At 37.6% G+C, this 14,343-nt stretch overlaps 1 protein-coding gene across 3 annotated transcripts; it reads right to left on the bottom strand.

Annotated features, from left to right (window-relative positions):
* Positions 1-2,137: 2,137 nt before the first annotated feature.
* On the bottom strand, positions 2,138-12,413 carry LOC113154781 (butyrophilin subfamily 1 member A1-like). Of its 3 annotated transcripts, XM_026349158.2 has the most exons (8): positions 12,011-12,413; positions 10,559-10,858; positions 7,515-7,805; positions 6,052-6,348; positions 4,384-4,671; positions 4,068-4,169; positions 3,110-3,169; positions 2,469-2,553 (listed from the first exon to the last, which is right to left on the bottom strand). In XM_026349158.2, the coding sequence occupies exons 1-7, from the start codon at positions 12,093-12,095 to the stop codon at positions 3,135-3,137; spliced, it is 1,398 nt and encodes a 465-aa protein (XP_026204943.1). In that variant the 5' UTR covers positions 12,096-12,413; the 3' UTR covers positions 2,469-2,553; positions 3,110-3,134. The 3 variants fall into 3 exon arrangements, with proteins under 3 accessions (XP_026204942.1, XP_026204944.1, XP_026204943.1); XM_026349157.1 differs by lacking the exon at positions 3,110-3,169 and having other exon boundaries at positions 2,138-2,553; positions 12,011-12,412; XM_026349159.1 differs by lacking the exons at positions 3,110-3,169; positions 7,515-7,805 and having other exon boundaries at positions 2,138-2,553; positions 12,011-12,412.
* Between the last annotated feature and the right edge of the window lie 1,930 nt (positions 12,414-14,343).

The raw sequence follows: 14,343 nt of genomic DNA, 5'->3' as shown, positions 1-14,343 counted from the left end.
GACTGAAGTACTTTAGTGCTTTAAGACAGTTTTATTATTGAATAAGAAGAAAAGCCAGGCTTTTACTTTGAAAGACAGGCTCCCTCAGTGAGTCAGACTGAGTCCAGGTCTGAGTTTCCAGAATCAGGACGTCCAGTAAACATTTCATGCTGCTCCATGCAGCACAGGAAAGTTCATGTGACATTCAGATTTAATTTGGATCCGTTTTCACTAATATAATAAATCAAAGTTCAACTATTAACTGTGAGTAATGAATAAGTTCAGTACTACATATATTACTACACACAGGTATCTAACTGTACAGTATACTCCAAGTGTACCATATTTATCTGTCTTTGTACTTTAATATGAATAAATAACGGTCATTTCTGATGATGATGGTTTTTATATGTGAGAATATTTTCAGCTCTGATAGATTTTAATGAGAAGCTCACAAACCGAAGTTTGTGTTTGGATGTTAATTGTTCATATTTACAGTGATGTTATAAAACTCCATAACAAATAAAATCAAGAGAAACAAACTCAACACATCAGAGAAAGTGAGGAGGAGGAACAAGTGGGCGACTGTTTCAGTTTTGTGTTCCCTCTTTGCTTCTTCTCTGAGCTCAGATCCAGCACAATGAGCTCCACTGAGGAGAAACAAAAATAAAAGATGTGTGTTTATCTGTGGGTGAAACACAATCTCTGTACTTCAGCTTTCACTGGACTGTGTTTGTTGGACAAAGAGAGAGAAGTGGTAAATGGATGGTTTTTATATGAGTCCTTTGATTCACAGGGTTAAAGAAACAAAGTTAAATGTTTATAAATGTTTTTGATCATACTTTATATTATATATGGCACTTAAAACATCTACAGTTAAAAGACAGAAGTACTTTAAGACAGTTTTATTATTTAATAATCTTCATTTAACATTTGGAGCTCATGGGGAAAAATATAATGTTTTTACTTTGAAGGACAGGCTCCCTCAGTGACTTGGACTGAGTCCAGGTCTGAGTTCCCAGAACCAGGACGTCCAGTAAACACTTCATGCTGCTCCATGCAGCACAGGAAGGTTCACAGGAAATTCACATTCAGTTTGAACCAGTTTTCACTAAAATAATAAAACAGAGTTCAAATATTACCTGTGAGTAATGAATCAGTTCAGTGCTACATATAGTGATTTATTTAATTAAATGTTTTCCTACTAATTAATAATATTCAATAATCCTAAAGGTTTTAAAGTAAAACTGTCTTTATTACTGTTTCTCCACTGCAGCTCAGAGAGCGTCACTGTACAGGAAACAACAAAGGAGAAAAACGTATTATTTAGTATAAAAAGTGGATTCTTCACATTCAGTTTGAACCAAAACACTAAAGGAAGTTTTCTTCTACATGAACTGCTCAGTGTGAGAGGATTAAAGTGGTACAGAGGTCTGTGGTCAATAAAGAAAACACAAATACAACCTGACAACAGGTGAGGTGACATTAAGTAATGGGACAGATAATCATAATCTAACATGTTCATATAAGAGAAATAAACATGTGACAACAGCTGGTTGCTACTGGAGTTAGCATCATGCTAATTAATGTAATCACTAATTTAATCAACATTAAACAAAACTCTGAGTGACAATAAAACAAATAAAGTCATGAATGTTACAAATAAACAAACAGAAACTCAGCAACTAGCAGCATCTGAACTCTGGGAACCATTCAGCTCTTCACACTGTGTCAGGTGGGAACCAGGGGACAGGTGCATTCTGGGTAACGTAGTTCTATATTAACTGTGGGACCGTCTTAATAATCCCATAAACCACAAAGAGTTTAACTTTGAAATAATCTGAATAAACGTTCCACAGTGAAAACCTGAGGAACAGTTTTTATTATTATAACAGGTGAACAATGGCTCCAGGTGGATTTACTGAACAACCTGTACATTAGAAATAAACTGTTATTTTACTTTTCTCTGCCGTCCTGTCTCGTCTACCTGTGTTTGGGTTGTTCCCAGCTCATTTTGGTTTCTGGTACTAAAACCAAATCACAGATGTTGGCAGCAGGTCCAGAGCTCTACAATATTTAACCTGCTCACAGACTTCACATGACGACTGTAAAAGATTTGTTTCTGTAAATTACAAAAAACAAAACAAAACAAATTAAACACAGGAACAAAGTTTGTTTATTGTTTTCCATGTTCATACTTTCTCACTGAACTGTTTATTTACAGCTAATGAAATAAACTAAATACGTTTCCTCTCAGTTGGGACAAATAATAAAAAAAAACATCAAACAAGCAGTTTGTTTATTCACAGACAGAGGTTCAAACAGGAGGTAACATATTTATTAGAACATGACCAGAGTCTCTATGAAATTCTCTAAGACACTGGTTCAGCTTAAATAAAACGAATATGTAGAGACGTGCAAACATAAAGATATGAGACTGGAATCATGAAACATGCTTAAAGGACAGATTCACACATTTTCAAGTGTCCCTGTGCCACAAGTCGGCTCAGATCCCACCCGGATTCCTGCCTCTCAGTGGAACAGCTTCAGCAGCTCTGCTGTTCGCACCAGACCCTGTAAATAATGTTATTTAGTTAACAATGATGCTAAATCAAAAGTTTATTATTGCAAATAACCTTCTGGCATTATAAGAAAATAGTTAGATTATTAAGATTTAAGATTATTAAGACATTATATTATTAAGCTGCAACAACTCCAATAACACTTTATGTGTCTATGTAGGTTGTGACTTGATGTACTGTGAGATTTTTCAGAGGGTTTCAAAAAATAAGGTGAATAAAAGAGGAGAGAAGAAACATGGATAAAGAAAAAAAGAGAGGCAGACACACAGTTTAGATCAGAAATGAAGGTTTAAATCTGGGCTAAACAGAGTAATCTAAGTCAAGAGGTCCGAAGTGTAAAACTGGAACCTGCTATAAAATAAGTGACAGACTAAAAGCAGCACTGTGTAAAATACCGTTAGATTCACTTACTGCCTCAAAACTAAATAATTAATTTGTGCTCGTATGACAAGTTGGTGTTTTATCATAAGATGTGATGTGATTACTGAACTCTGCTCCATATTTATATTGTCTGTTAGCATCATGAAGGGTGCATTTGTTTTAATCACCTTGTAGCAGGACTGGGTTGTGGGCTCAAGGGTTCTCTGTGTTAACATGATACTGTGGTCCTGAAGATTCAATGAGATGTGTATAAAAAACAAAGCAGATCACTGATAACACAGGTTGTATCAGCTGTAGATAAGATCACTGGTTTAACATCTGTATGGTTTATTAAGTCATCCTGGTCTGGAGAAATCCCCGAAAAACGGTGGAGAACAAACAAACAAAACCACTGCACTGACGCAGGTAAAATACAAACTAACAGAACATCGCTGCAAAGCCCGGAAAACAACTCACAAGCAGAAGAACTAAGTCCAGTAAAGTAAAGGAAAGTCCAGGGTGGAACAAAAAGTAGAATGGGAAACAGAGCAGGTGCTGAGTAGCAGTTCAAGATGGTGAGTTTAAGTGAGTCCAAGAAATGAAAGGTACAACAACCTGGTGACAGACAGGGGACTGAGGGGAGGACAAGGTAGTCCAAATATGGGCATCAGGAAGTGGCTGGAAAGCATGAGTGACACCAGGTGAGACCAGGTGAGAACAGGTGAGAACAGGTGAGACCAGGTGAGAACAGGTGAGAACAGGTGAGAACAGGTGAGACCAGGTGAGAACAGGGAGGAGACAGAAACAAAACCATCTGAACTGGGATGAGGCAGAAATCGTAACAGGTCAGTTTGTACCTGATCAGTAATTATGACCTTGATGAATTTAGAAACATTTAAACTTCACCTGCTGTTGTCAACTAAACTACAGAATTAACTAAATATCTGAGCTGTTAATAATAATAATAATAATAATAATGGTTCTATCTGAAATCAGAGTGATGAGCTGGTTCAAATAGAAACTTCAAACGTTCAGTTCTGAAACTGATTTTATTATAATAACATAGATGAAGTCAAGAAAACTAAAAACATTCAACATGACATAGTAACAACAATTCATTTTGTGATTACTTTTTTTTAAACTTACCTCTCCTGCAGCATTTCTTGCAGCATAGAAGCCCAATAAGGAGACACCCAAAAGCACAGATGATGAGGATCTCCCTCCAGGATGGGGGAGATCTCCATTCGTCTAAAACGCAGGACAAAAAAGTAATTAAAGTTATTCATCGTTCACAGCACATTGATTATAGCTCATAGTGCAAATGAAACAAACACAATTTGTGCATTTAAACACCAGTAGGAGAAAGTTCAGTAGCTTTGAACAAACTCACTTTGCATTCTCCGACCAAACATTAAATTCATTCTTTAAACTAATCACATTGAAACACAGTAAATCTACTCACCGAGCTCATCAAGGACGAACACGTAGGTTTCCGCTTTCATCTCATGGCTGATTTCCTCCTGTTCGGCTACACAGTGATAGTTGTTGGTCTTTGTCACAACAACTTGGACGGTGATGCTGTAGTGGCTTTTAATTCTTGTGATGTGTGGTTCTTCAGCAGGAAGGATGTTTCCATCACTGTCCTCCCACTCTATACGGGGTTTCAGAAAGTCAGCTTCCACCTCACACTGCAGCACAGCCATGTTCTTTGTTTGATTCAGTGCCCTGATGGACACCTTTGAAATGTCACCTGTAAAGACAACAGCAGCTTATGAATGAATCAGAAATTTAATCTTGGAACTTGTTGTTTTTTTTGGTTGTTGTTCAGCTCTTCTTAGGTTGTGTAATATGGTTTGTTCATGAAAGAAGAAAAACACAAAAGCAATAAAGTCAGTATCAATCAGTCTGTTGCTTAAGATAAACTAGTTCATTACCTTTATTGCCTGAGTGATTTTGGCAAAGACTACATGGTGTGGTGGGTGGTGACCAGTAGGAAGCGTACTGGAAAGACTTATTTTTGAAAATGATGTAATGCAGGGTTTTAAAAATTCCAACATCAGAGATGTTTAAGAGAAGTGTTAAATATTAACAGTAGTTTGTTTAAAGCAAAAAAAAAAGAATTCACAGTCAAAGAGATTAAATATAAGTGGACAAACTCTGATTTTAAAATTCTACTGATGAAATCAGCGAACATCAACAATCATCAACTGTGTTTGATGCAGAGTGAGTCAGTGGCGACTTCGTCAAAACCATTTCAGAAAAATAATTTAACGTCAAAGTGAAAAGTATTGTCAATAAATTAAGTTCTCCACTAGACGTGTGAAAGACTAGTGGAAGAGGGCTCTTTGGTCTGATGAGATCAAAATGGTTCTTTTTGTCCATAACACGCTATGGGGCACACCAAACACTGCACAACATGGTGGTGGCAGCATCATGCTGTGGGGATGCTTCTCGGCAGCCGGCCCTGGACTTGTTAAGGCAGAGGGTAAGAAGAATGCAGCAAAATATAGGACAATCCTGGAGGACAATCTTATTCAGTCTGCAAGACAATTGCGGTTTAGGAGAAGATTTTACACAGAAATAGTTAACCGAGAAAGAGGAGGAAGTTCTGAAGTGGCCGAGTCAAAGTCCAGACCTCAGTCCATTAGAGAATTTGTGGATGGACGTGAAAAGGGCTGTTCACACCCGATCCCCACACCACCTGACAGAGCTTGAGCAGTTTTACTAAAAAGAATGGCAAAAATTCCAGTGTCCAGATGTGCAAGCCTCACTGAGACCTATCCACACAGACTCTGTGCTGTGGTTGCAGCCAAAGCTGCATCTACAACTTGTAGAAACCTGTTTCACTTTGATATTAATGAGGTATGTTTGTGAATTGTTTTTGTCAAAGTCGCCAACTTTTATTGACCGTGATTGATTTATAAAGTCAATAAAAGGATAAAACAAACAAACACTGCACCTACAACCTCAGTTATACAACAGCTATTTCCTGCCACAGCGAGGTTGCAGGCAAATATAAAATGTGAATAATGTGCAATAACCCCTCTTTACCTCTTTTTTACTTGACCTTCTATAAGCCTGTCTGTCTGTTTGTGCACTGAAGTCTGGAATCTTGAATCAAAGTACTCACCAACCAGAAGCTGCATGTTGAATGTTTGTTGAGAAAAAGTACAGGTGTAGTGTCCACTGTCGGACAGTTTGGTGTTTTTGAGGATTATGGAGGCGTTGCCTTTCTTCAGTTCACTGTCAGAATGTGAGACACGACCAAAAAACTGCGGACCTTGATGTAATGAATTAGTGTCATCCCACTCATACACACTCTCCTGACCATCCTTCATCCACCTAAATGGCTGCTTCCTACTGATGCCACCAATATAACAGGGTAGAGTCGCCTCGCTCCCTTCTTTCACCATGATGACCACTCGCTCTGGAAAATAAAATCATGTGTTGATCAGTTTAGACAGCATGAGGTCATTAGTTGTTATAACAATGCTGGTGCCAACTGGATTTTGAGTGAGTATAACAAATCCTAGTATTTTCACTTTATTCTGACTCATGAAACAAATCTACAGTGAAGACGTTTGGAAACTGTCAGGTTTTAGTATTTTTGTGATAAAAAACAAGTTTAGATGTAAAATTGAGTTCAGTCAAAATGTGAATCTTAAGGTTTGTTCAGTCAGATCCTGTTAATTTACTGTGATTCTTTATTTAACCAACTAAAAAATCTCATCACAAAAATCACTGCAGTAGGTTTGTTATTCCTAAAAATAAGGAGCATGTTAGATTATATCAATAAAAGTTTAATTAATATAAGAAAGTGTTCACAGTAACAACATAATTTTACAGCAGCACAGACACAGTTTGTCACTAAAACAGAACAAAAACCGAGCACAATAATGGAGGAAGATGTTTTACATGTGAACAGTAGATAGTGTGAGTGTTTGCCTCTATCAGCTGTGATGGTCTGGTGACCTGTCCAGGGTGAAACCATGTGTGGTTCAGGTGGACAGATTGTTGTAATTGACATTGTTATTAAATTGATAATTGTGTTTCTTCTGTTGTATGTTAGCATCATTGATTTGGAGAAAAAAATCTAAATCTAAATGTGGACAACACACAAGGAGATTAAAAAAGAAACATCTTTCTCTGTGGTTAAGAAGAGTTTCTCGGAGTGAGGCGAGACGATGACCTGATGAAAGACGTTCAGTCTCGTTGAGAAGGTTTTATCTAGACAGATGCAAAACACACAGATTCAGGTAAATGACATCATTTGTCAGATCCAGTCTCCCCATAATTATAACGTGTGGGATTAGCAGATTAACTGAAATGTAGTTTGACTGAGGCAAACTGAAGAATTTACAGTCAAAGAATCAGAAGAGATTAAATCTAAGTGGACATACTCAGACTTTAAAACTGATCAAATACTAATGATGAAATCTGTAACGTGACACAAACATCAACTGTGTTTGACACAGAGTGAATTATTCCAGATGTGTTTTTCTCCAGATGTTTTCACGTTTTGGCAAAAGTCCAACAACAACTCTTAAACTAGTGTCTTCAGATAATTAGCAGGTGTTTTATTAAAGTACTCACCAACCAGAAGCTGAATGTTGAATGTTTGGCGAATATATGGGAATTCACAGGTGTAGTGTCCACTGTCAGACAGTTTGGTATTTTTGATGATTATGGAGGCGTTGCCTTTCTTCACTTCACTTTCAAAATGTATAACACGACCATGTAACTGCGAAACCTGACTTGTTGTTTGATAATCATACAGCTTCAGACCATCTTTAATCCACCTAAATGACTGCTTCCCACTGATGCCTCTGATGGAACAGGGTAGAGTCGCCTCGCTCCCTTCTTTTACCATGATGACCACTCTCTCTGGAAGATAAAATCATGTGTTGATCAGTTTCGACAGACATTAGGTCATTAGCTGTTATAATAATATTTTGAGTCTCACGCTAGTGCCAAGTTGATTTTGAGTAAGTAGAAAAAAATCTAATCCTAACATTTTTACCTTCATTCACAATTTTTATAGCTTCAGCTTCAGTGAAAACATTTTTTTCTCTGATCTACAAACAGATCTACAGTGAAGAAGAGTCAGGGTTTTGGTATTTTTGTGATATTAAACAAGTTTAGATGTGTGAAAATGTGGATCACAGTAACTTAGTGAAGTTGTCTACTGTCCCCTTCCCATCTCATGGTGCAGCAGCATTTTCATCTTATTAACCTACTGTAAGCTCTGATTCTATAACTTTGGTGCCTGACAGCTGTAGAAGACGTCTTGAACCCTCTGGTTTTAAAGCTGCCACTGCTCCCACCAAAACACCAACCCCATGTACAGCATCAACAAAACTGTAAAACAGTCTTATGAGTTTGGTCTTTTCATCTGTTGCTTTGTCCAACTGTTGATTCAACTTCAGATCCACAGAGATTCTTGTTTCCTCTTCCCAGAGCAGCTCGACCCTGATTCTGCAACATCAAAATCCCAAAGTGCATTCAACCATTTTTCTTTTCATACAGTCAGATGCACTGTTTACAACGGGGGCAACATGGAAAATTGTTGGGTTCTTCTAATCAACCTAAAGCTGGGCTGATTAGAACATACGGCATCCATCCCACTTTAGATGGTGCATCTCTACTCTCTAGAAATAAGGCTGAGTTTATTAGACGACCTAAACCCTGACATCTCAGAGTGGAACCCAGAAAGTGGAGACACAGTCTTACACACCTCTCTGCAGCTTCCTTAGTCGTCACCCCCCAAAAACTACCATAACCCTATAGAGACAGTGCCTGCTCCCGCACCACCAAATTATACAGTGCCTATACAAAATAATTCATCCCAAGTGTTGACCGGGTTCTTCCCCAGTCAAAGCTTTAGAGGAGAGTGCCAAGGAGAAAGCTCATGTTAAATCACAACTTGAGTCCAATAGGCATGTGAAAGACTCCATGGTCCAGTGGAAGATGGTTATTTGGTCTGATGAAACCAAAATGTTGCTTTTTGTCCATCAGACAAGACGCTATGTTTGACTCACACCAAACACTGAACATCACCAGAAACACACCATCCCGATTATGAAACATGGTGGTGGCAGCATCATGCTGCGGTGATGCTCCTTGGCAGGCTGTCTCCACATCACTTTCTACAGACACGGTGTGTATTATCACTAAATGTAGCTAATGACTAAGACATTTGGGATTTGTCATTCATATCTGGCAAATAAGCCTACAAATATTGACATAGAGGACTCCAGTATCTCTTAATAGAACATTTGTCAGCGACTCTGCATCGCCTTTCTCTCTCTGAAGTCGCCAGCAGGCTCTCTGGAGCCTCGCAGTTCTCACTGACATGGTGCACTAATATGGCTCTGTTCATGTCGACTTTAATCATGTACCACTGACTGACCCAATTTGAATCACATGTCCTCGGTTATTAAGTTGTTCGTGTACTCCAGTAACTCATTTAGTCTTTCAGGGCTCGTGTACTTGGCTTTTTGTAGTATTGTTGTTGGTATATTGGCTAATAAAAACATTTTGTACAAAGAAAGGAAAAGTCCAACTGGACTTTTCTCTGTAAAACTACCAAAGCTACTATCATCCCCTCCTAAAGAAAGCTGATTTAAAATCACCACCACCATCAGTACCTTGGACTTTATCCCTGCACCACCTGCTCTGTTGGCAGAAGGTGATTTGAGACATTTTCTGATGTCCATCTTTGGCAAAATCCACTCATTTGTGTGTAAAACTATTAGCCATGTAGTTCATGTAAACAGTTGTGTGATGGCCTAAGGTACAAACTGACCAGTCCTGGATAAGAAGGAAACTATTTTTGTATTGCTTTTCTACAATTTTCAAATATTTGTACGTTTGTTCTTCATGAACAGGTGATATTTAATTTATTTTTCATTTTATTTTTAACTATAAAACCTTTCAAATTTATTTGAAATGAACAGGACTAGCAATCCACTTGGGTGAACACGGTACTCTGTACTCTACTGTACTGAACTGTACCCTCTCAGCTGATTTAATATCTGACGAAATAGTGACACATGAACCTGAATGTGAACCACAACTCTGTATCATGAATCTTTCATATGAATCAACTGTCTGTAGGAGTAACTGTAAATAACAGCAAATTAAATTAGTAATAATTAATAAAATCCACATTTTTCCATTTTTTCTTGACACAGTTGTTGAGTCTTTTTCTGTAAACCACATCTTTACAACTGCATTGTTGACGCACAATAAATCTTATAAACAGGACAGCACCATTTTTAAAGTAAAGAAATTGATCATTTTCTAAATAATTTCATTGACATGTTCTCGTCACGTCTGTTTTGTTTTACCTCCCTGTACTCTTTACTTCCTCCTACCATCCAAAGACATGTAGTATGAAATGTAGGTTAACCAGTGACTCTAAATTCCTCATATGTGCTTCAGCTGTGTTGGTCTGGTGACCTGTCCAGGGTGAAACCACGTGTTGTTATTGATATTGTGATTGAATTGATAAACGTGTGTGTTACCATCAACTGTAACGCAGAGTGAGTGATTTCAGATGTGTTTTTTTTCCCCAGATTTTTAAACAACAACTCTTAAACTAGTGCATTTAGTTAATAAGCAGGTGTTTTACTCACCAACCAGAAGCTGAATGCTGAATGTTTGGCGAATATATGGGAATTCACAGGTGTAGTGTCCACTGTCAGACAGTTTGGTATTTCTGATGATTATGGAGGCGTTGCCTTTCTTCAGTTCACTACTAAAATGTGAAACACGACCAAGGAACTGCGGATCTTGGTCTGGTGACCCAGTCTCATGATACTTATACACAAGCTCCTGACCTTCTTTCATCCACCTGAATGGCTCTTTCCTTTTTTCAGGAAAGGAACAGGGTAGAGTCGCATCTTTCCCTTCTTTCACCATGATGACTGGTCGCTCTGGAAGATAAAATGTGTTAATTAATGTAAAAAATGTTTCCTACAGGTACGAGCACCAACAGACTACAGATTGCATGGTATGTGTGAATGGTTGTCAGTCTCTGTTTTCAGCTGTCTGATGACCTGTCCAGGGTGAACCACGCATCTTCCTAGTGACCCCTTGACTGCCCACAAACCGAAAGAGGACAAGCAGTCAAGATGATGTATGTTTTCATTGTGAGGGTTATTTGTTAACTATGAGAACATCATGCTTTGGAAAATAATTTGAAGATTTCTAATTATTTTCCAACATCACTTTTTATTATAAGTGTGAAGTTACAATACAATCAAGATCTGGACAACAGAGAGAGTAAAATACATCTTTGTCTGTGGTTAAGAAGAGTTTCTCAGAAATAAGACGAGATGTTGCCCTCCACATCCTGCCAAACAGAAATGATAAAAACTGTAATGACCCCAGCTCTAACTAATCAGAAGGTTGTTTTAATGTCGCTGTTTCAACTCTGTGTGTCAAATAATATCTAATAAAGTATTATTATGGTGTATTATTATGAAAGTTAGGTAACCATGAAGTTAGTTAAAAGCACTATTAGGATACGGTCCCTGGGAGGTGGAACAGATTACTAAATTGACAGCACAAATTACACAATTTGCCATTTGTTTCTGGTGTCTAACAAGATCAGTCTGTCTTACTTTGGCAGCTCAGATAAGGCACAGATTGGAAGCAGCAACATTCCCAGAATTCCCAGTCAGAACACGTTTCTATCAGAACCTGCAGCTGATGAGACAGACTGACTCCTGTCCACCATGTTACATAATAATAATAATAATAATAATAATAATAATAATAATAATAATAATAATAATAATAGATTGACAAAACCTTTGGTAACTTTCAGGTATTTCAGCAAAACATCAGATTCCAAATTTCAGTATTGATCAGTGTTGATCAGGTTTGACATGCTTTCTTTAACCAGTTAAACTTCCTCTGAGGAAGGAGACGACCCCTGCACACCTGCTGCCAGTTAAAAACCACAAATGGGATTAAAACAAGTGTAAGTGATCAGAAACATGTTCTTATGTCGTTGTTTTAATATCGATCTGTGCTGATTAAATTCAGTCTGATCTGATCCGTTTAAATAAAGATGTTCTTACTGTTTCCATCAGCAAACGTTGTTCCAGACACAGAGAGGAGACAGAGACACAGCAGAGGAAGAAGCTCCATCTCTACAGAACACATCTGAACAATAATCACTTCCACAATCAGCAGTTACGGAAATGTAGTGGAAGGTTAACTGTGCCACCAACTCGTCCACACTTTCGGTTTCTTCAGTTTCCAGTTTTCATCCTTCATCATAATGTTTAATGAACCCTTACAGTTCTCCAGGTGTTGCAGCAGCTGAGACTTAGAGAAACATTAATCTCTGAAAACAAAGTCACACAGCTCACTGACAAATGCAAGTTCAATGCTGCCAATAAAGGGTTTGAATCAGTGTTCACTGAGGCAGAGGGAGGCTGTCGAGGGTACAGTTCTGCACCACAACTCTATTTAGCAAATTTTTGTAACCGTCTGCAAGAGCAGCTGTAAAGAGCCACAAGAGAAATGAGTTATCAGTCTGCTATATCATAATAAGGAAATGAAAACACTGAGAGACAGGACTGAGCCTGAGCTTAAAACATTCTGACACATTATTTAATGTAGAAAGAAAAATCTGATAAAAAAAAAATAGGTATAAATAGGAGATCAGCAATTATATAAATAAAGTTTTTTTTTTTAATTGAAATTATGATTTGTTAATTCTGTGTTTTCTCTGCTGTATTTAAAAGTTAAGCTTTGGAAAACAACACTGGAGGTGTCAGACAGTAACAATCAGAGACAGTAACAAAAGGAACGTCTTCATCTGTGGTTAACAGTTTCTCAGAAATAAGACTTCACTTCGGTCTGCAGGAAGGAGACGATGCCCTCCACATCCTGCCAACTACAATCAAATCAAATGTGATGACTACAGCTTTAACAAATCAGAAGGTTGTTTTAATGTTTCAACTCTGTATGTCAAATAATATCTAATAAAATGTTTTTCATTTGAATTAAAGCTCTGACACAGACACCAGCTGATCCACCTCGCAGCAGAAATCTGGTGCAAAGAGTCACTTGTCAAAATCACGAGGTACAGAGCTGTGAGAATGTTTTATTTTTATGTATATTGTCACATGGCTCAGATCATCCAACAAATTTAACAAAGATAATCCTGAAGGATGAATCAGTTCATGACCTCAAACTCAAGCGCACTTATACAGCAAAGGCAGTAATCCAAAACATGTGCATCAGCAAATCCACCTCTGAATGTCTAAAAAATATAATAATATAATATTAAAATTGGTTTGATGAAGTGTGACAAATGTGCAAAATAATAATCAGGACAGGGGCAAATATTTTTTCACAGCACTGAACAGATTCAGTTATCAGAATCTGTCAGACACACCTGCAGCCTGTATGTAAGCCACCGGATGGTTGCACCATGCTGTTACTGAGAAAACAGCAGATGTGACGTCTAAACCAACAAGACTGTCAGGAAATGAGAACGTTATAGTGTCATGTATCTTAAAGTGAAGAAGTGCCACTACTTTAGTTTTACTTTGTTTTTTTGTTATACTTATTTCAAGATGGATTTTGATAAACAACAAAACACCTTTTTATTCAGGTGGCACTGACCAATTAAACTGACGCAAAAACTGGGTTTAGAAAAGTTGAAAGTTAAAACTCAGAACTCTGATGTGTTTGTGTTTCTACGCTGCCCTCTCCTGGTTCTGCTGCAGTAAAACAGGAGCAGCATGTTTCAGATGGAAATATTGTCTTTAATCAACTATTTTATGTGACAGCTGAAAACTCATTTAGAAAAACACCTCAGTGATGTGTCAGAGTAAAAGAAGAACCATTGAGCTCTTCACACTGTGTCAGGAGCTCAGCAGGTGGGAACCAGGAGACAGATGCATTCTGGGGGACTTAGTCCCCTCTAGCCTTGATCTCCAGGTTACTACAGCAGCTGACTTAACAAGGTCAGTGACATTAATTAGCTTCAGTTTGTTTTCTAACCTTCAAATAAACAGATGTTTCCATGTCTGAACTTCTTATTTGTCTAAATCCTAAAAGTTTGATGTGTAAATGTGTAGTTTAGACTCTAAACTGTAGCTCATCAATATTGAAATAAGTAGAAATTCTGTGTGATGAGAGCAGGTTTAATAGGGAAAACACATTTCTGATTAAAACGACTGTTTCTGAATTTATCCAGTAATTTAATGCTGTTTAAAACTTTCACCATTAAATCATGTTTATTTCTATGTATATTCTAAAACCAGGTTTTGATTCAAATTTAATCTTTTGACTAAAATGTACATAAGTTTTAGTTAAATGTTGTCATTTGATATTTTGGTTCCTGATACTTAAACCAAATCACAGGTGTTGGCAGCAGCTCCAGAGCTCTATAACA

The sequence above is a fragment of the Anabas testudineus genome, chromosome 5, assembly GCF_900324465.2.
Source record: "Anabas testudineus chromosome 5, fAnaTes1.2, whole genome shotgun sequence".
Taxonomy (NCBI): domain Eukaryota; kingdom Metazoa; phylum Chordata; class Actinopteri; order Anabantiformes; family Anabantidae; genus Anabas; species Anabas testudineus.
The sequence above is the reverse complement of the archived record's forward strand: the minus strand, read 5'-3'. Positions and strand labels throughout refer to the sequence as shown.